Here is a 25,424-nt window from a genome sequence, read left to right on the forward strand (position 1 = left end):
CGTCACCTGAGGCTCCTGCACTGCAGGCAGATTCTTTACCACTGAGCCTCTGAGGAAGCCCCCCAACAGTGTGTTACTCCTCACGATCTCTGGGGTTGATTGGGCTCAGCTAGGTGGTTTTTCTGCTCTTTCCGGTGATGCCTGGGGTCACCATGATGTCACATTGAGTTGAGATGTCAGGAGGGCCATACTCACTCGTGTGGCAGGGTGCTACTCTAGGCTGGGTGCTTTGATTCTCCTGCACGTGGGCCTCTCTTCCTCCAGCTGTCCGGTCAGCTTCCTGACAGCGTGGCGGCTGGGTTCCAAGAAGACAAAGGCCAGAACTGCCAGCTCTGGAAGTTCCAGAACATCAGTCTGCCACATGTTATTACTGGTCAAAGCAATCACAAGGCCAGCCAAGATTCAAGGGGAAGGGAAAGAGGCCCCAGCACCAGAAAGAGGAATCAGCACCTACATCCAGTATTCAAGGGATTCTTGTGAGCCGTACTCAAAGGCAACCTACCACATTCTGTCTTGAAAATTTCTCACGAGTTTCAGGAGTAGCCAGAATGCAGTGTTGCCATGGCTTTGTTATCGGAAGGAACTTTTGTCTGGGCTGCCCCTCTCCTCTTCCTCAACTTTTTCTCCCGGACATCTACATAAGTAATGGAATTGCTATAGGACCAAGAGAATTTCTATCAGAAAACTGCCAGGACCCCTGTCTTGGAGAGTTTCGTTTGACATCAGTGGTGTATGAGGGTTTGGGAGTAGTGTTGGAGTGTATACAGCTCAGCTGCTGTAACAAGTGCAAGTCGCTCAGTCATGTCTGACTCTTTGCGACCCAGGGACTATATCATTCATGGATTTCTCCAGGCTAGAATACTGGAGTGGGTAGCCTTTCCCTTCTCCAGCGCCTCTCCCCAACCCAGGAATCGAACCAGGGTCTCCTGCATTGCAGGGGGATTCTTTACCAACTGAGCTGTGAGGGAAGCCCTCATAGCTGTAACAGAGACCAGAATTAAAGACGGTTCCACAGGGGACTTCTGTGGTGGTGCAGCGGGTGAGACTGTGCACTTCCAATGCCAGGGACCTGGGTTTGAACCCTGGTCAGGGAACTAAAACCCGTATGCTGCAGCTAAGAGCTCACATGCCGCAACTAAAGACCCCACGGGCCACAGCTAAAACCCGGTACGTCAAATGAACGAGTTAAATATGTTTTAAAAGCTATTTCTTACAAAGCAGTTCAACAGGATAGCAGTGTATTTCTCTGATGCAACAGTCTGGGCGTAAGCCGCTCTGCAGAGTTGGACACGCAGACCCCTTCCCTCTTGCTGCTCCTCAGTTCCCACTTGCTGTCCTCCACCTCATGACCCAGGATGGCTCACACCAAGCTTAGCCCAGCCAGAGGGAAGGGAGGGAGAGGAGCAACGGGCCACACCTTCCTTCTAAGAGCACAACCTCGGGGTTGCACATCACACATACACTCATGTGACACTGGTCAACTCCTAGGCACTTGGCCGAACACAGCTGCAAGGGATGTTGGGAGATGTCAGGGCGGCCATGGCCCCAGCTCAGACTTGCAAACTTTGTCCCTATGAGAGAGAAGGAAGGGACAAACATCTGGGGGCCGTTATCAGGCTCTGAGTGATCGGAGAAACAGTGACAGATAATTCTTTTCTTGGCCTCCAAAATCACTATGCAGGGTGACTGCAGCCATGAAATTGGAGGATGCTTCTTTCTTGGAAGAAAAGCTATGACAAACCTAGACAGCGTATTAAAAAGCAAAGACATCACTTTGCTGACAAAGGTCTGTATAGTCAAAGCTGTGGTTTTTCCAAAAGTCATGTACAGATGTGAGAGTTGGACCATAAAGAAGGCTAAGCAGTGAAGAATTGATGCTTTTGAACTGTGGTGTTGGAGAAGACTCTTGAGAGTTCGTTGGACTGCAAGGAGATCAAACCAGTCAATCCTAAAGGAAATCAGTCCTGAATATTCATTGGAAAGACTGATGCTAAAAGCTGACTCATTGGAAAAGACCCTGATCTTGGGAAAGATTGAAGACAAAAGGAGAAGGGGGTAACCGAGGATGAGATTGTTAAACAGCATCACTGACTCATGAACATGAACTTAAGCAAATTCTGGGAATTAGCGGAGGACAGGGAAGCCTGGAGTGGGACATGACTTAGCAACTGAACAGCAATGGGGCTCTGACACCCATGGCTGATTCGGGGGAGAAATATGTGGGTATGCCCAAGGATGATAGTCACCAAGTTATCTCTGCACAGAGCAGTTGACTCCAGCTGCCTACTGGCATTCACAACCCTCTCTTTTTTTTCTTCTATTTTAAGAATGTATTTATTTTGGCTGTGCTAGGTCTTCATTGCTGCCTGGCCTTTTCTCTCAATAAGGGAGCAGAGGCTATGCTCTAGTTGCAATGCATGGGCTTCTCATTGCAGTGGCTTTTCATGTTGCCAAGCCCGGGCTCTAAGGCGCACGGACTTCAGTAGTTGCAGCTCCTGGGCCCTAGTACAGAGGCTCAATAATTGTGGTGCACGGGGTTAGTAGTTCCCCAGCATGTGGGATCCTCCTGGACCAGGGATGGGACCCACATCTCCTGCATCTCCTGCACTGGCAGGCAGAGTCTTTGCCTCTGAGCCACCAGGGAAGCCCTCAGCCCCCTCTTGGTGTAAATATCCAGAGTAGCAGCTTTGACGGCAGGCTGGTGTTGCGAGTGGCTAGGAGCCAAATCCTCCCAGCCAAGTGTGGAGTTAGTGCTGATCTGCTTTTTCTGGACCAGTCATTTCATCTGCTCTGAATGTGTCACCAAGTGGCTGAAACCACAAACAGCCCAGTCCAGGGCCAGCTCCGGTCCAGGTTAATCACCGTAACATGTGCCACTGCTTAAGCGCAGGCCGGTAAGATTTGAGTTCAAGAGTTCAACAGCTTGGTGTGCTCCTCGGGGGAAGCTCTGACAGATTTGAGCACCTCTTGGAAATACAGAACAAAGACAGGCTCCTGCTGGAGCTACTAGCCACTTAGCAGCTCTGCAACCTTCAATCTGTTACTTAACTTCCCTGAGCTTCACTTTCCTTCCTTTTGAGATGGTCACCATGGGTATGATGTCTGTTTTCTCTGGGTTATTGTGAGGACAGAACTTAGATGACATTGAGGCAACTTGTCCGATTTTCTAAAATTTTATGTATTTTCATACTTCTTTTTTTATTTTTTTTTCGCTGTGAGCAGACTTCGTTGCAGCACCTGAGATCTTGTCTTCGTTTCAGTATGCAAACTCTTAGTTGTGGCATGTGGGATCTAGTTCCCTGACCAGGGGTCAAACCCAAGGCCCCTGCATTGAGAGCATAGAGCCTTAGCCCACTGGAACAACAGGGAAATCCTTTGTTTTGTTTTTTTTCTTTTTTGCACATTTCTCATACGATTTTTCGCTTTTTGAAGCTTAAATGTTGTGTTTAATCCCCTCAAATATTCACTTAGACTGTAAGATTCTTAAGGGCAGAGTCTGTGTCTTATTCTCCATTGTGTCCTCAGTGAATAGTTACAAGACTTGCATGCATGCTTGCATGAATGAATGAATAAGGCTCCTGGGTCCAGGGACAGCAAACACGAATGGCCACAGGAACAGGGCAGGTCACACAAGTGAGTAAAGTGGACTGAGCCTAAGAGAAATTGGCCTCTGCTGGATTTTTCTCTCTCTTTTTTTTGTTGGAGACAGGAGTACTATTAGTGACCTATTGGTGCAACAAAAAATAGCCCAAATTTAGTGTCTTAAAATAACACAGTCGTTCTCTTGGGACTTCCCTGGTGGTCCAGTGGTTAAGACTCTGTGCTTCCAATGCAGGAGGCGTGGGTTTGATCCTCGGTCAGGGAAATAAGAGCCTGCATACTGTGTGACACGGCCAAAAATATATATTTTTTAATTTGTTATCTTTTCGTCTTCAAGGTCAGAATTCTGAAAGCAAAGGTGTCAGCAGGGCTGCATTCCTTCTGGAGGCTCCAGGGGAGAATCCATTATGTCGGCCTTTCTAGCTTCTAGAGGCTGCCCGCATTCCTTTCTTGCAGCCCCTGCCTCTGTCTTCAAATTGCATCATTCCAACGTTGGTTTCCATGGTTTTATCTCCTCTCTTAGCAGACCTTCTTGCCTCCCTCTTATTAGACCCTTGTGATTACCTTGGGCTCACTTGGCTAATTAAGAATAATCTGTCCATCTTAAGATCCGACGTCACATCAGAAAAGTCCATTTTGCCATTTAAAGTAACATATTCCCAGGTTCTGGGGGTTAGGACATTGGTATCTTTGGGGTCGTTTACTCAGCCAACCACAGATACACTAAAAAAAAAATTTTTAACTGTAGAAAAGGTATCAAGTCAAGAATGGTAGGATTTATCTTTAGTGATGGGAAGGCAATAGGGAGGGGAGGGGAGTGTGGGCCCATGGAGAGCACATTCTAATCTAAAAGGGGCAGATGCTCCTTATCTGGAATGTGTGACGGCATGGCAGACAGTAAGCCCAATTTTCCAGAGCTCCCCTCCCTTTTTTGCTCAAAAAAAAAAAAAAAAAAAAGGCAAAATCTGGGTTATATGAAATTAATAACTTCTGTCAGCTTTATATTTTAATTTTTTGGCCGTGCCGTGCGGCATATGGGATTTTAGTTCCCCAACCAGGGGCTGAACCCGCTTTCCCTGCACTGGAGGAAGCATGGAGTCTTAACTACTGGACCTCCAGGAAAGTTCTGTGTGAGTTTTTAAATCCTTTTGCCACAGTTACCTGGCAGATACTATGAAATGTCCAGGTTGATAAGCTGACAGGGGACACTGAATTGCTATACATGTTTCACCCCATTCTCTCCCAACAAAAGAGAAATAGCAGAAATGAGAGTGATGAGATTAATGATACTAACAGCAGATGACATTGGTTATAGGATTTCAGAACCAGATCCCATTCTCCACACAGTACACATGTTGCTTCATTTAATTTTTACAGTAACCTTGTCAGGTGGCTACTATCTCAATACCCATTTAACAGATGGAGAAATTGAGGCACAGAGGGGTTACTTAATTTGCACTGGATCACCTAGCCAGTAAGTATCCAAATCAAACTCCATCAGAATTTGTCCTTTTTCATTTTTTAACTTTTTATTTCAAAGTGAGTTAAGACTCGTAGGAGGAGAGTTGCACAGATGGGACAGAGAGTCCCTGTGCACCCTTCACCCAGCTGCCCCCAGTGTGAGTTTTCTGGAACCGTAGTACAGTGATCGAAATCAGGAAATTAAGTGGGGCATGGTGCTTCTAGCTGCACTACAGACCTGACACGGAATTCACCAGTTTTCCCACAAATTTCCATTTTCTGTTCCAATATCCCACGTCACATTTAGTTATTTGGTCCCTCCTGGTCCCCGATCTCTGACAAACCTTCAGCCTTTCAAGGCCTTGACACTTTGATGAATACTCATCAAGCATTTTTGTCGGAAGTCCCTCAGTTGGGTTTGTCTCATGTTTTCTCAAGGTCAGATTGAGGCTGTGCATTTGGGACAAGGAGACCACACACGTGATGCTGTGCCCTCCTTGCCTCTTATCAGGGCTACATGATATCAGTCTTATTACCTGTGATGTTAACCTTGATCAGCAGAGTCCATGCCCTATAACCCCTTGCTTTAAATGCTTTCCTTCTGCAGAGAGGAGGGAAAATACAAAATAAACAGAAAATACGCAGAGCGACTCGTCGGTAGACCTCATCCAGCCCACGCACTGACCTAGTACGTAGGATTTGCTTTGTGTGTGTGAACGCCCCTCTGAGTTTTAAGACAGACTTAAAAACGCCCACGAGTGATGGCAGGAGTGGGGAAGGACGACACCCAAGTTCTGGGACTTTGGAAACCGTTGAAGGTACAGAGATTGGAAGAGCTGACCAGAGAAGGGGAAATAAATCCAGCAGCGATGAAAGCCAAGGTCTGCAGCTGCCTGGACCATCAGATCTTTAAAAGCCACGTGAGGTTTTAGGGCAGGGAGTGAATTATGGCTTTTAGGACCCAGGACAGTCGGCTTTGATCTAGAAGTGGGAGACATCTTAAGGGAAACCGTGGCCTTTACGTAAGGTATTCCCACATCCTCCTGGGGTGCATTAGGTGGACCCACTTGGAATTTACAGGTCTGCAGAAGCAACCTTAGTCCTAATGGTAAACACTTGAAAGAGGCAGCTTTGTAAGCAGAGGAGTGACGCATTCAGGGAGAGCCAGCCCCGTACTCCCATAAAGAGTACCTGAGAGGGATGCACCATTTTACGAGGCTCTCTGCACCCCCCCTCAAGTCGGACAGATGTAGGATTTGTGAGCTTATGAGGCATTCGAGGATGGCTGTGGGCGGTCATTTTGGTGAGCACTTGACCTCTCTATTTAAAAAAGTATCAATTTGGAGAAGGTTGTCTTTACTGCCAAGAAACTTTAGACCCGAGGCTGTACTGTGGCTTTTTGGACGGCCACCCTGTCACAAACCAGATGTTGGCCTCTGTTTGCCCCAGGGCGAGCCCCTGGCCCCTCCAGTAGAATTTCCCCTGGTTGCTGAGCACTGGCTGCCAGGAGATTATAAAAACACATTCTGCAGGGCTTCCTCATGGCAGACTGGCCTCAGGGCCTGTGGCTGGCATCGCAGAGCGTGATCAAAACAGCCCTGCAGGCAGCTGTGTACTGTCGGGGGATCAGAACCCTGTGGAACAGATCCAGCAGCTAGGGGCACCCTGGAAGGAAGAAATTTTCACTAGGTTCAATCAGTCATACACTGAAACTATTAATGAACCTTCCAGGGTCGGGGGTGGAAATTCCAGCAGGTTGGAGGTTGTTGAGATGGAGAACAGCAGGGCCCAGAGTCGGGCAGTCTTGGGTTCCAACCTCTAGCCCTGCCACTTATAACCTCTGAGTTATAAATTGCAAGTGACGTAACCTCTGTAGGTGTGGCTCTCTCACCTTCTGCAAGGCTTTACTAAAATGCAGAGCCTTCCCTGACCACCCACCCTGTATCCCAGTGTTCCCTTGCTCCCGTCCTCGCTTTGGCTGGCTCCAGCACCTGTCACCATCTAACATGTTATTTGACATGTTTATTCACTTCCAGCCCCTCCCCACTAGGAGGTCAGCTCCACAGAGGCAGTGGTTTCTTTCCATTATCTTATTCACTGCTGGGTCCTTTGTGCTTAGGACAGACTGGCACACAGTGGGTGCTCAGTAAACATTGGTGAAATGATTGAAAAGAGATCACACCGAGCCCCCTTTGTTCTGTTCTCCTTGTCAGAGGTGGGATAAACTAGAATAATTAAAATGAGGGACTTCGTGTAGTTCCTGGTACGTAGTATTAATAAGTGCTCAATAATCAGTTATCCTAGTCAATTCCTTCACTTTTTTAATTCGTTCAGTAAATAGCTGTTGAATGTTTGTAACGTGCTGCGTATGGTGCTAGGCGCTGAAAATGGTGCCAAAAACAAAGCCTACCTTTTTTTTTTTTCCAAAAATTATTTCCAGAGAGCCCGTCATGTACCACCTACTCTTCTAGAAACCAAGCCTAGAACAGTGAATAAAAGACAAAGTACCTGCACTCAGGGAGCCTACATCCAAGTGAGAATGAGATAAACAATACATGTGTATCTAAAGATGTAAAGATGATTCCAGAGGCTGTGCTGCTGCTGCTGCTGCTAAGTCACTTCAGTCGTGTCCGATTCTGTGCGACCCCATAGACGGCAGCCCACCAGGCTCCGCTGTCCCTGGGATTCTCCAGGCAAGAACACTGGAGTGAGCTGGCATTTCCTTCTCCAATGCATGAAAGTGAAAAGTGAAAGTGAAGTCGCTCAGTGTAAGTGCTACCAAAAGAAAAAAATCGAAACCAGGGTAGCGTGTGAGGAGTGGCTGAGGTGGCTGGGGCTGTAGGGACTACTTTAGCCGGCATGGTCAGAGTGTCCCATCGAAGCTGGGGCTGACGAAGGAGGCAGCCCCATGGAGAGGGTGCAGGACCTCCGGGCAGGACTGCCAGGCCTGGCAGCCTCAGCATCACCTGGGAGAGGTTTAGAAACCTCAGGGCTCACCCAGAACCTACAGAATCTACTTTTTGACAGGATCTCTGGATGATTCATGGGGACACTAACATTTGGGCTATAAGCAGGTATTCCAGCGGAGAGAGGGGCAAACATAGACGTCTCAACATGATGTTCTAAACGGCCAGGAAACTGGAAAGAGGCCAAGCGGAGGTGTCCTAGTTTGCTAGGACTGAGGTAACCAAGTCCTACAAGTCTGGAGGCCAGAAGTCCAATATCAAGGTGTGTGCAGGGTTGGATCCTTCTGCAGGTTCTGAGAGAGAATCTGTCTCTTGCCCCACCCCCAGCTTCTGGTGGTCGCCGGCCATCCTTGGCCTTCCTGGGCTGTGGAAACACATCACTCCGGTCTCTGCCTCTGTCCTCACAGGGCCTTCTTCCCTCTGCCTGCCTGTGTCCAGATTCCTCTCTTCTCATGAGGACACGAGTCCCTGGATCATGTGTTGGGTACTCAGTCTCTCAGTCCTACGCAGCTCCACGGACTGTAGTCCACCAGGCTCCTCTGTCCATGGAATTTCCTGGGCAAGAGTACTGGAGCGGGTTGCCATTTGCTTCTGCAGGAGATCTTCCTGATCCAGGGATCAAACCCACGTCTCCTGCATTGGCAGGCAGATTCTTTACCACTGCACCACCTAGGAAGCCCGCCATTGGATCAGGGCCCGCCTAATCCAGAATGACCTCATCTTAACTTGATTATATCTGCAAAGACCCTATTTCCAGATAAGGTCATGTTCATAGGTCCTGGAGCTAGGACTTGAGTAGATCTTTTCAGGGGGTGCAGTTCATCCCGCAGCAGGGCCGAAAGGTGGAGCTCAGTGAAGTTAGAGAAGACGCAGGTCTCAGCAGTCCTGTGGATGTAGTAAAGGGTTGTAAATACAATGGGAAGCCAGGGAGGCTGTACTGACCTGAAGCAGAGTGGGCCTTGAGGATGAGGAATTGAACCAGGACCTGGGTGGGTGCAGGAAAATCAATGAAGATACTATGCATTCTCGGGCAAAGAGATGATAGAGGCGTAGAGGTGGTGGTGGTGGAGATGAAGAAAAATGGATAGACTTGCAGAGCATTTAAGAGGCCCTATTCATAGAAATCGGTGATGGCATTTAAATCTGTGATGGGGGGAGAGCATCAAAGATGAAGATTCAATCATTTCATCTGATCTTTCAGCAGACTTTTTTGCATATCTACTCAGTGAAAAATGGGTATGTTATCTCTTTTTGGAGGGGGGCAGTCATGTAAATGCCAAGGGCCCTCATGATCACCAAGTGGCTGCAGCAGCTCAGCTGTTTTATGATCTATTATCTTGAGATTGCCTGTCGTTTGGACCTGTGTGGTTCAGAGGCACACCCCTAAAGCAATCATTGTGCTCGGGGGAATGTGAGACAGTAATCGATCCAGGCTGGCTCCCACACTCCCTTCTTGTCAAATTTCCACCAGGGCAATATAAGGCCTGTCTAACCTTAGTGCCTTCCCTAGGCACTTGACATCAGTGTACATTTCTCTGATCTTGGGACTACCCTGGTGGTCCAGTGGCTAAGACTTCTGCACTCCCAGTGCGGGAGGCCCAGCTTCAGTCCCTGGTGGTGGAACTAGATCCCACATGCCGCAACTAAAGATCCCATATGCCGGGACTAAGACCAAATACATACATACATAAATGAGTATTTAAAAAAAAAAAAAAGAATCTCTGGTCTTTATAGGTTCCCATTCTCAAGAGTGTCTCTCGAGGAGCTGCTTGGCAGTAAGAATAGTATATTTGGCCTTGGCATCCATTATCACCCCCTGATGTCTTTCTACCACAGTAAGCAGAGAAGTCACACAGTCAGTCCTTTCCCAAGTTGTATCAGATCATGCCATTCCCCTGCTTGAAAGCCCTGCTGAGGTTTCCTGTTGCAATCAGAAATAAATGCCAGTGCCCAGCCATAGCTGCCCCCGGCCAAGCCTGGCCTGGGTCAGCGCCTGAAGAGCCTTTCAGACCACATCATGCATATGGCCCCCTAAGCCCTTCTTCCATTTCAGCTCACACTGGCTTCCCTTTTGTTCTTCCCATCTCAGGGCCTTTACGTTGTGCTGATACCCCCAACCTGGAATGACCTTTCACCAGCCCTTCACTGGTTGGGCTGGTTCTGTCTCATCCGTTGACCTTCTGCTCACCTGCCATCTCCTCTAAGAGGCTCTCCCAGTTTATCAATCTTTCTACGTAACTGAAACGAACAGATCTCCGTGTTTCATCTGGCGTGTTTGCTCAAGGCAGCCTCACCATCCTGCCTCTTGCCTTTCTCACCGAGCGCCTTGGATGTCTTCCTGCAGCAGCACGTGTGGCCCTGCCTGTGATTGCTGGCTCCCCAGCAGTATCCTCGCCCCTCTTGGCACCCCCACCTCCCCCGCCTCTGCCCCAGCTTTATTCCGACTCGTGTGGCAGAGACACAGTGACAGGGCAGCCGATCTGAAAAGGCATTCTCAGGAATGCGGATTGTTTTATTACCAGTTAAATATGCTTTATGCTACCTGTGAATGAGGCCATTGTGACATTTAGCAACTGATTTGATTAAACGCAGATGTGGGCTGGACTCCACGTGGAGCAAAGATGCGAGAGGACAAGCTCCAGGGGCGTGTTTGGATTTGTTTTAAGACGGCAAAATGGGCTTGACGACTCGGTATCAGCAAGACAGACCTGGGCGCCTCCCTTCCTATCTATGGACCATGAGTGGGTCTCAGAGCTGAGAGCTCAGTCCAGGCCCACCCCAGAATCTTCTGTTTTCATTTGGGATCTGTGTTTGGCCCTATCCAAATTGTTTTCTTTCTTTTTCTTTTTTTTTCTTTTTCCAACCTTGCTGGATGTTTTTACTTCCATGAACATTTCTTATATGCTGGATCAATGAAATACTCTCCTTGTTGATACCTCCAATGGTAATTATGAACCCAGAGAGGATCATAAGCTCAGCCCCTAGTTACTGAACACTTACTCTGTGCTGGGCTCTGCCTCTCATAAACCTTATCTCACAGAATCCTCATAATAAATCATATAAGTAAACTGTGCTCAGTTCCACTGTTCAGGTGGTAAAACTGAGGCTTAGGAAAACTGAGACTTGTGCACAGTCACGAGGGCAAAATAATCAGTTACATCTGAATTCACTGTTGTCATCCACCCCTTCCAGGCTCTTAGATCCAAAAAGATAGGACCCAGCTCTTTCTCAAGATAGAAATCTTGGCACATAGGAGGCACTGAGCAAATATTTATTGAATAAATGAGTGAATGTCTGGATGAGTGGACACAGTAGGAAGAGGGCTGGGCCAGCGCTTACCAGGTCTTTGTGGTCACTGGATCCTGGGTAAAGAAAAGAAGCAGAAAATCACCCTGAAAAAGAGCTGTGATTCGTCCCTTTCTGGAACCTGGGCCATGGATGGGATGCTTGAGTGGGTGGGTTTCTCTAACAGGCTCACCTCTCTCTACCTGTGGTTTTTCTCTGTGGTACATTATCTCCTGATGACTTTGTATATCACCCCTCCCAACTGCATATCCAGAGATTTCTCACTTGCAGTCCTGGTATGTTTTCATCAATTTTATTCTAGTACTGGCAGCAGTCAGACTTAATGAATGAATGAGTACCTGTTGGGGGTAGAGGGATGGGGTTTTTTTTAAAGCGTCTTTTAATAGTTAGTTGTTAGTTGCGGCAAGTGGGAATCTAGTTTTTGAGTGTCATTGTGGACCCAGTAGAGGAAGTTCCTTTGTTACAGGGAAGGAAATTGTAAGCTAGATTCCAGAGCAAGTAGCATTGATGAGAGGGTGCTTGTTCACTGGGACTCTCTGTGAGATTTCCTTTGGCTGGGATGGCGGGTCAGACACGCGGTGACAGTGAAATCAGGAGGGCCTAAAGAACCTGTGACCTTCCCACAGCTGCTTGGAAGGCTGAGCTGCACACAAGCTGGGGCCCAGAGCTTTGGAGTCAGGCTGACCTGGGCATGAACCCTGCTCTGTCACCTACTGATAGAACCTCCTTCCTCGGGTGCGTAGTGGAGACACAACAAAATAATGCATGTAAAACGACCAGCCCTGAGGAAGGTAATAAGCACTCAATAAATGGAGACTATTACCAGTAGTGGTACAACAGCTAATGCTGGTAACTGAAGCTTCTCGGGGCTTAGATTAAGTTAAAGCCGAGCTTGAGAGGGAGGAGAGGTTTTCATTGACAACTGTCACCATCTCCTTAAAAAGACGGAATCCAGGGACTTCCCTGTTGGCCTGGTGGTTAAGACTTCACCTTCCAAAGCAGGGGGTGTGGGTTCGATCCCTGGTTGGGGAGCAAAGTTCCTACATGCCTGGCAGCCAAAAAAAACAAAACATAAAATGGAAACAATATTGCAACAAATTCAATAAAAATTTCAAAAGGGTCCACATCAAAAAAAAATCTTAAGAAAGGAAATCCAGAAGGCAACAAGCCCAAGAAGAGATGTGCAGAGTCACCCAGTCATCAGAGAAATATGAATTCAAGACAATAAATGAGATGTCACGTTGGTCCTAATTGGATAGCAGAGATTAGCAAATGGGGTTATGCCAGCCGCTGGTCGGGATTCGAGGACAGGGGACCCACCAGCACTGACAGTAGCTGTGCCAAGAGCGCTCACTCAGTCCTTAGGGAAACTCAGTCTGTTCGGCCTTGGGACCCAGCAGCCCAGCTCGTGGGGGTACATCCCAAGGAAACTCACACACAGAACATGAGGGAGAGGTCAAGCGATGTTCACAGCAACCTTGTTGGTGATGGAGGCGGGAACCAAAGAGATAGGAAGAAAGCACACAGGGAGGACTGCGCAGCTGCGGGGGCGGCAGGCGGGATATACCCGCAGTAGCATCGATGGGTCTTAAGAACCTAATGCTGATACTCAGTGCCAGTGACTAAGAGGTTAATACCATAAAAGGCGAACATGGACATAGATGCATCCCACTCGGAAAAGATGTCATACCCTTTCCAACTTGTGCTTTCCGTCTCACATCTTATAAGCAACACAGGTTAGTTTCAGCTTCAGTTTTCCTTTCTGATATAGACCCGTGTACCTCGTTCTAGACAATGGCTGACTTTTATGTTTTGATTAGTCTGCATTTGTATATGTGACTTTTGTCTTGAAAGTAGTAAAACCATAGACACGTGCAAAGCAAATAACAAATGTATAAATATTAAGTATGTAATGCAGAAATCAGCTGTGTACTTAAAAATATTTTTGCCAGGTCTGGAACTTTCAGGGGATTCATGCAAGAAATATGGAACATAGATTTTTAATGAGCTATGTTAAAAGATACCAATAAAGGTACTTGAGAAAAAAAAAAAGAACCTAATGCTGGATGAAAAAAAGCTAAGAAACCATAAGAAATGTAATGCACAGAATTTACTGGAATTGCATATAAATGAGTGATGATGTTAGTCACTCAGTCGTGTCTGACTCTTTGACACCCCATGGACTGTAGCCCACCAGGCTCCTCTGTCCATGGGATTCTCCAGGCAGGAATACTGGAGTGGGTAGCCATTCCCTTCTGCAGGGGATCTTCCTGACCCATGGATTGAACCCGAGTCTCCTGCGTTGCAGGTATATTCTTTACATCTGAGCCACCAGGGAATTATATATTTGCCCACAAAATGCTAGTGCACTATTTGTAAGAACACAGAAACAAAGGATACACACAGACACACTGGAATGGAAAATGTGCAAAGAACGTGAATTAACTCCTCAGCACTCAACATTTTGCATGATGACAAAGGTGGGGGTGGGGGGCCGTGAGTTGCTAGCCGCACAGATTCCCTGACATTGGTGGAAGTACAGTTCCAGGGACATGAAGAATTCCTCAGTCCCTTGTCTAGGTATGAATCTCAATCTGTGCGCTCAAGGGGGTAAAAAATAGAACTGCTTTTATTTTCAGTATTTCAATGTGATTTCTCTTTGGAGCCACCATTTCCCTGAACTGATGGGAAAGTTTTGTCTGGGGCTTTCCCAAACTGTCCAGAATGTTGGCTGTAGTTCTGGCATCTTACCCAGTGTGTTGTGGGGTTGGGGGCTCACCCTGTCTTCCCTTACTGGGGCCCAGGCTGCTGCCAAATCGTTCATTTCTTGGTCCATGTGGCCTTTTTGGGTCTGGGGCTCTTCCTTGCTGTGTCTATGCTACATTGTGGACCCAGGAATCTTTCATTGTTCTATCTTCCTAGACCAGAGGTCACAAACTGGAAACCCATAGGCCACATCCACACGGTGACCGTGTTTTTAATGTTTTTTGTTTTGTGTTTGTTTTGTCTGACTACTTTGTATTGATTGCATATAGTTTAAAATTGGAACATTTTATACAAATCCAGATTTCTGACTTGTTTGGAAAAATCAGACACCCTGGCTACTTTAGACTCACATTTCTAGGTGACACAGGTGAGCTGGAGCTGAGTAGTATTGTATCAGTTAAGAATGCTTTGGTCTGCAAGGAACAAAAAGCTCAGTTAACATCAGCTTACACCATAATGGTATTTATTGGGTATTTAGCCAGAAGTCTGGACCCCCAAGGTTGTTTGTCAGCTCAATTTTTTATCTTCGAGGACCAAGTTCTTTTCATCTTTTTACTCCTTGTGCCTCAGCCAGTGGACTTTTTGTTTTTATGGCTGTGACCTCATGTCCCAAGATGGCTGCTGTAACTCCAGACATTACATCCTTACGTAATCCAAGGGAGGATCCAGCAGAGGAACAAAAGTTTCTCCCAGAAGCCCCCTTGACCAGAGCTAGATTACATGGCCATCCTGAAGCTGCTGGGGGGAAAGGAATTGGGAATACCTCCTCGGGAGCCAAATAGTGTCTGCTCCAAACTGCTGCCCCCTTAGATAGAAGCTATACATTGCAGTTTGACACAATCCCCACCACCCTCATCATTCCCTGACCCTGAAACTGCATGTCAGTCACCATTTATCACTGTCTGCACCAGCTCTGTCCCTCTCCTCCCGGTAAGATTTCGAGGGCTTCCTGTCTTAGCCACAGCACACACGGCCACTTCTGACTTGAGGGTCTTTTATTTATTTTTAATTAATTTATTTATTTTAATTGGAAGCTAATTACTTACAGTATTGTAGTGGGTTTTGCCATACATTGACATGAATCAGCCCTGGGTGTGCATGTGTTCCCCATGACGTGAGGGTCTTGCTGCTTTCTCAGCAGCTATGTGCGAGTGCAGAGAACAGAATCCCTCTGCCCCGCGACTCCTGCTCGTCCTCACTCGCCTCCTCTCACTCTTTTACCTTCCCTCTTGCTCTGTCCCACTTCTCTAGCCCAGAGAATTGCATCCCCCACTTGAGAAAAGCCTTCTTTCTTCCTGTTTCTTACTAAGCCGTTTTACCTACTTCAACCTCATTCTTAGTTGGCCTGCCAAGTGGGGTCAGCCCGCGAGCCTGCTGGCCAGCGGTAACAAACATAAATACGGAAGTGGAGTGAGAAGCTTTCATAGCAGCTCCATCTTGCCCCCAATATCTATGCCAGTGATTAGAGACTCGTCTCCTAGAGCAGGGTGTGGACCAGTTCAGGACTTGTCAGATCCCACCATGAATTGCCGTATCTTCTTCCCCAAAGGGTTAGCATTTAAAAACCAGTGCTCATACACCACTGTTTTGATCTGTCTGGAATTATCTCAACTCCTTGTGTACCTATTCACTCAGTGGTCTTCTGTCTGTCCTCGCTGAACATCAGCGTCAACCCTTGCCTATTGTAGGATACTAGAAAAGTTGTAGACGCAGTAGTATTTGGTACATCACTGGGAAATGATTATTGAGTAAATGAATGACCATTCACTTAAAAACTTTTACTGAGCCAGGCAGTGAGAATCAACTTTTACTTAAAATCCAAGAAAACTAACCAGCCCAACCAGCCAAAAAAATAAAGCAGTTCTCCGATATGACATATAGAATAGCAGCGTCTTCAGCAAGAAAGAAGGGCATTTCTTTCTCGCCTCAAAGTCCAAACTGATTTGGCGGTTCTGGTCTGCACATATGGCAGGGGTCCAAGCTCCTATGTCTGGTTCCTCAGTTTTGTGATCCAACATAGCTCCATTCCAGGCAAGGAAGAACCCGCCTCTGCCCTTTGAGGGCACAACTCGGAAGTTGCACACAGTAACTTACCTCTCTTCCCTTCCCTGGAGCTCATCACATGACTGCACCAGTCACAGGGGAAGCTGGGCCGTGCAGTGCTTATTCTAACTGGCCGTGTGCGCAGCTTGAAAGCAGAGATTCCCTTAATATGAGAGAGAAGGAATGAAGGGATAGTGGAGGGGACCTCAAAGCAGGATCCGTCACTATCATCCCCTTAAGAGATGTTTTTCCACTTCTCATCCTTGCCCTCCCCAGGCCTTCCACCAACCAAATGGAGGCTAGAGGTCAGTGTTTAACATTCCAGCTCCAGTTGGATCCATTTGCAGACCACATATGTGGCATGAGGCATCTGGGGCTGTGTGCCCCCTTCCTCCTGCGTCCTCTCTGGCATGGGAGGGTTCTCTCACTGCGGGGACTAAGGGACTGCCCTCAGCATGCTGCGGTTTGTTCAGCTGCCCATTCTTCTCATGCTTCTGGGTCATAAAATGTAAACAAACAAGAAGCCATTTGGGAGAAAGAATACCAAGGGATGAGATTGTGGGCTGGTTTATTTCTAAACCCGCCCCATTCATCATTCAGAAGGTTGCCCCCAAAGAAAAGAGAAATCAGGAGAGAAAGCACCGCATCCAGAGGTGACTTCCCAAGGCAGGCATATTTCTGTGATTTAGCAGGGAGGAGTTGCCATGGTAACCAGGACCCCCAGAACGACCTTGAATGAAATAGACTGGCCTAGACTTTGTGCCCAGATGTGTCCTGACAGGCCGTGGAGGAGAGAATGGGATTCCAGCATATCGTGCCATATTAGTGAGGACACACTCTCTGGTTTCTGGGTCTCAGATACGCCTCTGTGGAATGACGATCTGAAGCAGATGCCCATGTATGCTGGTGTTCCTGGTTCGTGCCCTCTTCATGCAGCTCACTCCTACTCATCCTTCAGAGACTAGTTTAGTTGTCATTTCCTCCAGGAAGCCTTCCCTGACTCCACACCTCCCAGTTGGCATTTCAGAACCCTTCCCTGTGCCCCCCAAGCTCCTAGTGAAATTACTTTCTGGCAGTTTACTTCCCCCCTGCCTTACCAGTGCTTGGGACACATTCCCCTCACCTCTGGATAAGAGTGGTGGTGTTCAGTTGCTAAGTCCTGTCCAACTCTTTTGTGACCCCATGGACTGTATCCCACCCGGCCCTCTGTCCATGGGATTTCCCAGGCAATAATACTGGGGTGGGTTGTCATTCCCTACTACTCCAGGGGATCTTTCCGGACCAGGGATCAAACCCACATCTCCTGCATTGGCAGGAGGATTCTTTACCACTGAGCCACCTGGGAAAGCCTTGGGTAAGGATATGGTTAGTTTATTTTGTCGATTTGACTTTGGAACCATTTCAGTGTTTTATATTGTTGTAAAACAAGTTTAATAGCAAACAGTTATGAATCTAATTGTATATTGAGTTAGTGTTATAACCTCTTGGCCAAGAGATTTTACTTAGCCATATTTTCACTCTTTTTCTTTCTTCCTGCCTAATGTTTCAGGATTCCTTCCCCCGCCCAACCTGCCCGCCCCACCCCCCCGCCACCGCCCCTGGTTTTTAAAATTTCCTGTCTGTTTAAGAACTTTCTGTAGCCCTTATTTCAGGGGAGGTCTACTGTGTGACAAGTTCTCTTGGTTCTCCCTCATTTTGAGAATGTGTTGATTTCCCCCATTTCTGAAGGATGTTTCCTCTGGATATAGATTTCTGAGTTGATACTCTTGAATAATGTCATGCCGATTTATTCTCGCCAATACAAATTATCAAGCTTATTCTAAAACTGATATGTAAATGCAAAGGTTATACTGAGAAGGCAAAACAATCTTGGAAAAGAAAAACCAAGTTGGAGAACTTACGCTAGCTGGTTTCAAAACTTCATATAAAGCTACAGTAATCAAGACCGGATGGAATTGGTGCAGAACGGATAGGTCAGTGGAAGAGAATAGAGAGCCCATAAATAAACTCTCACGTTGTCAGTTTTTGACAAAGGTGCCAAGTAATTTAATGAGTTCTTGTGTTGGAACAACTGGGTAGCCATGTGCAAAAAGATTAATTTAGGCCCTTATCTCACACAGTACACAAAAACTCACTTACATTAGATCATAGACCTAAAGGTAAGGCCTTCAACTCTAAAATTTCTAAAAGAAAATATTAGAAAGAGTCTTTATGACCTTGAGTTAGGCAGCAAAAGCAAGATTTATAAAAAATATTAGTAACTTTAAAACTTTTGCTTTGCTTTTCAAGTGACACTATTAGGAAAATTAAGAGACAGGACTGGGGGATAATATTTGCAAATCATAGGTCTGATAAAGAACCTGTGTCCAGAGTATATAAAGGACTCTTACAAATCAGTGTTAAGAGGACACCCTAACTTTTTTCTAGTGGGAAAAAAATTTGGATGAATCATCAAAGAAGCCACCTGAATGACTAATAAGCACATAAAAAGGTGCCCAGCTTGATTAGTCATTAGAGAAATGCTGCTTAAAACCAAAATGAGAGACCACTACACATCTACTCAGTTGCTCAGTGCTTTCTGACTCTGCAACCCCATGGACTGAGGCCCACCAGACTCCTCTGGCCATGGAATTTTCCAGGCGCGAATACTGGAGTGGGTTGCCATTTCCTACTCCAGGGACAGACACATCTACTAGAATGGCTATAATCAAAAAGAGCTGCCTGAGGATGGGAGAGGAGGTCGACTGCAAACAGGCATGAGGGTTCTTTGAGGGTAATAGAAATGTCCTAAAACTGCATCGTGGTGACAGCTGTACAGTTAAGCAATTTACTTTAAAAATCATTGAACCAACATTTACAGTGGAGGGATTGTATAACGTGTGCCCCAAAAACAGTTCTAAAAAGAAGCAGCTTTGGCAGTAGAGTGTATGTGTTCAGTCGCTTAGTCGTGTCTGACTCTTTGTGACCCCATGGACTGTAGCCCGCGTGACTCCTCTGTCCGTGGAATTCTCCAGGCAAGAACGCTGGAGTGGGTGGCCATTCCTTCTCCAGGGGATCTTCCTGACCCAGGGATCAAACCTCGGTCTCTTGCATTGCAGGCAGATTCTTTACTGTCTGAGCCGCCAGGGAAGCCTGGCAGCAGAGAGCCATGCTGAAAAAGGAGGCTTGAGCCAGACTGCCTGGATTCCAGCGCCCGAGGCTGTCACTCACTAGCCAGGCTGCCGTGAGCACCAGACCTAATTTTCCTCTGCTCACTTCCCCCAGGAGGAGCCCTGACACTCAGAGTTCACTGCTGTTCTGGCTGTAACCCCCGCTCTTCCTTCTCTGGGCTCCTGCCCCACGGACCCCTTTTTCTTTCTCTGTAACCTATCAAGCTAATCCCTACCTGAGAGTCTCACCCTCGGTGTTCGAGACGTCTCTTCCCTCAGGGTATTTCCATCCCTGGTTTCCTCTTAACCATTCATGACGCAGCTCAAATGTCATCTCGGAGGTCTCCCCGGACCACCAGCTTACCTGGTCAGGGGAGACCAGGGAAAGACACCGACTCATTCGTTCATTTACTCGTTCATTGACTAAGTAGCATTTTCTAGTAGGAGTAGTATCATTTTTATTCCCATTTTACAGGTGGGACAACTGAAGTTCAAAAAGGAGAAGTCGTTTTATTCATTCATTTAATTCAAAGCATAATCATTGCTACCTTACACCCTTTAGAATGGCTGCAATTTTTTTTGAAAAATCAGAAAATAAGTATTGGTGAGGATGTGGAGAAATTGGAATCCATGTACGCTGTTTTATATATATGTTTAACCGAATCACTCTGCTGTATGTCCGAAACCAACAAAACATTTTTAATTAGCTATACTTCAATTTTTAAAAATAAAAACAAAATGGTTAAAATGGCCAGTGTTGTTATGTACATTTACCACAATTTTTTAAAAACTAAATTATTTCTAAAACATAGTTACCGAGTACCAGAAGCTGTGTTGTGTGCTCTCTCATTTATCTCTCACCAGAATCCTTTGAAGGTGTTATTTGTATTTTATTCATTAACTGAGAGAACCGAGGTTCAGAGAGACGGTCAGAGTCATAAGTTCCATCCCAAACTGTCGAACCTCCAGCCTTCCACTGCGCCTTTCCCCTCCACGTCCCTCCCTGACTGCAAGAGCCTCATCTGTTGCTCCTTCCCGCAGGCACGGCCGGCATCTATCAAGGAGCAAACGGACTGACCAACGCGGCCGGATTCGGAACCGTGCACCAGGTAGACTACCTCCCTACCAGTGGTCTTCTGGGCTCTTTCCCTAAGTAGTCCCCTTAAGGCCTCTCATTCCCTGGGTTTGGAGGCCACAGAGGCCAGGCTACACCAGCAGCCACCGGACAGAGACAGCGTAGAGGCCGAGAAATCGGAATTGTTGGCACATTTCAAAGATGAAGGCACTCCATTCTGTGTTCCATCTTGATCCCCGTCGAAGACACCCATTGACTGTTGAATCTGGAACGTATGAAAGCAAAAACGTGTGCCTTTCACCAGACCCCGAGCTCTTCAAGGCTGAAAGGGCGTCATCTTCACCTCTGCATCTCACTGTAAAGTGCCCAACACAGAGTGAGGGCATTATAAATACTTGTGAAATGGAACTTAGTCAACACTATAAAGATGGATGGATGTTGGCCAATAATGTGAGTCTCCTGGTTTCACTTAGAGAGTGAGTTAAGAATTAACCTGCTCAGGGTGGAGGGAACTCTGTGTACTGCCTGTGTACCTTTCCTGTTAAGAACCTTCCATGAGTTCTTTGCAAGATTGAGAAGCTCTGCTTTCCGGTAGGGCTAAATATATGAAACAGTGACTATGTTGGGAGAGTTGGACTATTTGGTTGGTTGAAACAGACCAAGATCCTCTCTGATAAAGAGGATTGGTATTCTTTGATTTCATCTCTGAGACTCCCTCCTAGAAGGTTCTGGATCCCTGATGCTGTGTAGGCGTACTATGAGCTACCACCACCACCACCCACCATGACCCTAAAAGGTCACCTAGTCTCCTGAGCAAGTGCATGTGGTCTTCATTCCACATTCAGTTGTTCTTTAATTTTTTGTAGCATTTATCGAGTGCCCATGTGTGCCCAGCACTCTCCCAGGCACTGGGGATACAACAGTGGCTGAGATGGACGCTGTCAGAACCATACCCATGTTCCTTAGGGTGCACCTGTTGGCTTCCAGCTGCCAGTCTCTGCATCCCTGGGCACACGGGTGTTTTCTGGAACCAATGTATAGGGCAGTAGGAAGTGCCAGGGAATTGAAACCCTCTGGGAGCAGCTCTCAAGCAAAGACTGGCTGGAGTTAGTATATAAATACCTCCGCTCCTTTGCCCCCTGGGAGAGATCTTTCTGAGGTGTGTTTTTTGCCATCCCAGCATCTCCTGGATAGAATTCAGCTCCAGTCTCCACTGGAGAAGCCCCCATGCTGACTCCTTGCCCTTCTTCCCTCTGCTACCTCGCTTCCCCATTCCCCAGCTGGTCTTGCCTTCACCCCTCAAATCCTCTACTTGCCCTTAAATCCTTGTCTTGGGGAAAAATCTGCTTTTAGGGAAAACTCCAGCCCTCATAGAACTTTTATTGTAACGGTGGGGGAACAGGGATCGATGCAGAAGACCCAGCCCAAGAGGCCTCTCGCCCGCGTCAGCCTGACAGTCCTCCCTACTCACAGCCTTGTGGGTTTCCCTTTGCAGGACTATCCTTCCTACCCCAGCTTCCCGCAGAGCCAGTACTCCCAGTATTACAGCTCGTCCTACAGCCCTCCTTACGTCCCAGCCAGCAGCATCTGCCCTTCTCCTCTCTCCACGTCCACCTACGTCCTCCAGGAGGCATCTCACAACATCCCCAGCCAGAGTTCCGAGTCGCTTGGCGGTAAGTACCATTACTGCCCTGTGGTCATTCGTGGCTGTGGTCTGAGCTCCTGTATGAAAGATGAACTGGGTGGAGGTCCCAGTTGTAATGAACTGGTCACCCATGAGTTAGCATCAGCCCTCAGATATGTTTTGTTAGCTTTTCTTTGTGTGTGGGTGTGGGGGCATGGTGTACGTGTGTTTTTAATTGCACCCATGTTTTAGAAAGTCATAAATTTTTACCTAAAAATTCTAATGCCTGCCTTCTCTTAAAAGATGATCCAGTCACCCTAGGCCCACATTGTTAAGTGACAGTGCTTGGCTGGAGCTGAGTAATGTTTGCTCCGTTTAGACAGAGCACACCCGATTCCACATCCAGGCCCTTTGGTGATGTTTGCATCCCTGTGCAAACTAGCTCACCAGCTTGGGCATTCATTTATTGATTTCGTAAATCTGCTATGCACGTGTCTACTCTTTATGAGACAATTTAGACTCATCACCGTTAAATAACATGACAGCCGTAAATTAGAACATCCAATGATAGGAAATACCATTGAATTTTCTTCTTTTCTGAAGCCTCCTGTTTCTGGGGCTTTGTAGAAGGCAAGCTAGCATGATGTGTATGGACATTCATTCAATAAATATTCATTGGTGGATGGCTAGAAAAAGAACAGTAGTGAAGACTCACCACTTTGATTCCTGAAGTTCTCGGTGCGGCTGTTGCTTGCATTTTCCATCAGTTTGGGTGAGTTAAATAGCATTGGCTTGGTGACAAATGGAAGGTAACATGGCCAAGCATTTTTCAGTCCACTTGGAAGGCAGTTGAAGATTTGGGCACTGGCTTTGGTCACTGTGACCTCATCAAAGAGTACAGAATAAATGCATAATACCCAGCTTCCAATTTCCAAAGTTTGCTTCCTTGGAAGAGTATGAAATGTAACTTGCTGAATTGTCTTTGCCCATCCTGCTTTTCAGCATGTGGCCTCTTCAAACTGGTTTCAGAAATGAAATATAAGCAGGAAATCTTCCACCTGATGCTACTATCTATAATTTGCTGGTGAGCTGGATTCTAGAGACTGACTTCTCAAGAATTTGGGTTATGTGAGATGGTCATTTTTGTTCCCCATCCGGAGCGAACATAAAGGCTCTTTGTGTCTCTTTGAAATTTTCCCTTATTGTTTCCCCCTGTTCTTCATTTATCCTCTGGCCCTAAAGTTCAACAATAAGTGGTTGAGATGGTTTTTACTGTGTGTCTAACAAGCTCACATAAAATCTAATGACATAAATAATAGTCAGCTGTAACCAAGGTCTCTTGCCTCATCTCCCCCGTGTCTGTTATAAAGGAACGGCATGTAAGCTTACTTGGGCGCACGGGCGCACACGCACACACGCACACGCTCATGCACTCTCTTAAAATTCCCCATAAAAACTCCACTTCTGAAATTATCCAGGGTCTCCTTGAGTGGTTGGTTCTAAATTCCAGAGGCTCAAGAGGTTTATATATTACTGACAGAGCATGCTCACCCTTTGCGTTGTCCCGATACGCTGTCCTCAGGCTCTGCTCCTCCGCAGCCCACAGCCCCATCATCGCACCGTTGGCATCAACACGCATTCGCAATTACTTGAAGCCCTAGCAATTCACAGACGTTTGCAGGGTAATTCGCTGATGGCAGGAAGATCCCCTGGAGAAGGGATAGGCTACCCACTCCAGTATTCTTGGGCTTCCCTTGTGGCTCAGCTGGTAAAGAATCCCCCCGGAATGAGGGAGACCTGGGTTCGATCCCTGGGTTGGGAAGATCTCCTGGAGAAGGGAATTGGCTACCCACTCCAGTATTCTGGCTTGAAGAATTCCATGGGCTCACCAAGAGTCAGACATGACTGAGCAGCTTTCACTTGCACTTTTGCTGATGGCAAAAGCAAAATCTGAACCTCTCTTGTTACTCAAGAGAAAAGACAAATCAGTAATGGTTGCTTTAATTCAATTATTCTACTTCTACAAACTTACACGAAAAATAAAGTTTCACATAGGTACAAAGACTTACGTTAGAAGAATTCTTGATGCAGCAGAGCAAAAGCCTGGAAGTAACCTAAATATCCATGAATAGGAGTCAGGTTAAATAAATGGTAGTGTATCCACCCTTGGCACTCTATACACCTGTTGAAAAGAATCCACTAATATGGATCTCTCTGAGCTATTGTGATAGGTGAGGAAACAAGAACTGCGTGCACGACATGATCCTGGAGGGTTTTAAATATGAATATAGTTTAATGCCCATATTCGCATAGGAAGTTTCCGGAAGGATGCAAAAACAACCGTTAACTCATTTTCTCTGGGGAGGGAACTAGAGGGAAAAGATGTAACAGACAACCTCTAGGCCCCTCCACGGAACAGCAAAATTCACGTTTTTTTCAAATGCGCATGAAACATTTACCAAAACAGAACTTCCAGGCCATAAATCGTGACGTCCCATTACATTTAAAAGGTTTCAAGGAATTAACAGTACATACTCTGAAAATAGGGGACTTAAATTAGGAGTAAGAGGAAGATTTTCGGAAAATCCGCAAATATCCAAAATATCCAAAAGCAAAGTATTTAGAACACACTTCTAAGTAACTCATGTGTGATAGTTAGTTTTATGTGTCAGGAAGAGAGAGAGTTCTCCCTTCCTCTGCCGTCTTGTTCTACCCAAATCCTCAATGGATTGCCTGATGCCCACCCACATTGGTTAGGTAGGGCATATCGTCTCTACTCACTAATCTCTTTGGAGATACCTTCACAGCCACACCCAAAAATAATGTCTTACTAGCTGTCTGGGCCTCCCTTGGCTCAGACAAGTTGACACATAAAATAAACCATTCAGAATATGGTTTTTTTAAAAAACTTTCAAAACCAATAATAAGAAAACAACCCGATAAAGAAATGGGCAAAGTACTTCAACAGACACTTCACCAAAGAATATACCAGCACGGCCGGAAAAAAAAGAAAAGTGCCTGACTAGAACTTCCCTGGTGGTCCAGTGGGTAAGAATCTGCTTTCCAAAGCAGGAGGCACAGGTTCAATCCTGGTGTCTAAGATCCCACATGCTGCAGGGCAGCTGAGCCCATGAGCCACATCTAGAGAGCAGCCCTCACCCCACCGCAAAGAGCCCTAGTGTTGCAGCCGAGACCCAGCGCAGCCAAAAATAAAAGAAAGAAATATTTTGTAAAAAGCACATGACTAGGGTGCTGCGTTAGTCAGAGAAATGCAAATTGAATGGCTGTAATTACAAAGACTGACCATACCAATGATTGGCAGCGATGCAGAGCAGCTGGAATCCCCGTAACCTTGCTGGTGGGAGTGGGAGATGCTACAACCACTTTGGAAGACATTTTTGCAGTTGCTTATGAACCAGCAACCACAGTCTCTC

The 25,424-nt window shown here is 46.6% G+C and overlaps 1 protein-coding gene across 1 annotated transcript in view; it reads left to right on the forward strand.

Annotated features, from left to right (window-relative positions):
* The window catches only part of EYA2 (EYA transcriptional coactivator and phosphatase 2), a 170,178-nt gene that overhangs the window by 53,795 nt on the left and 90,959 nt on the right, over positions 1-25,424 (forward strand). The window contains exons 5-6 of the mRNA XM_052650803.1: positions 20,333-20,400; positions 21,862-22,039. Of these exons, the coding sequence (XP_052506763.1) occupies positions 20,333-20,400; positions 21,862-22,039 (246 nt within the window). The remainder of the gene's footprint in view (positions 1-20,332; positions 20,401-21,861; positions 22,040-25,424) is intronic.

The sequence above is a fragment of the Budorcas taxicolor genome, chromosome 13 (genome assembly GCF_023091745.1).
Source record: "Budorcas taxicolor isolate Tak-1 chromosome 13, Takin1.1, whole genome shotgun sequence".
Lineage (NCBI taxonomy): Eukaryota > Metazoa > Chordata > Mammalia > Artiodactyla > Bovidae > Budorcas > Budorcas taxicolor.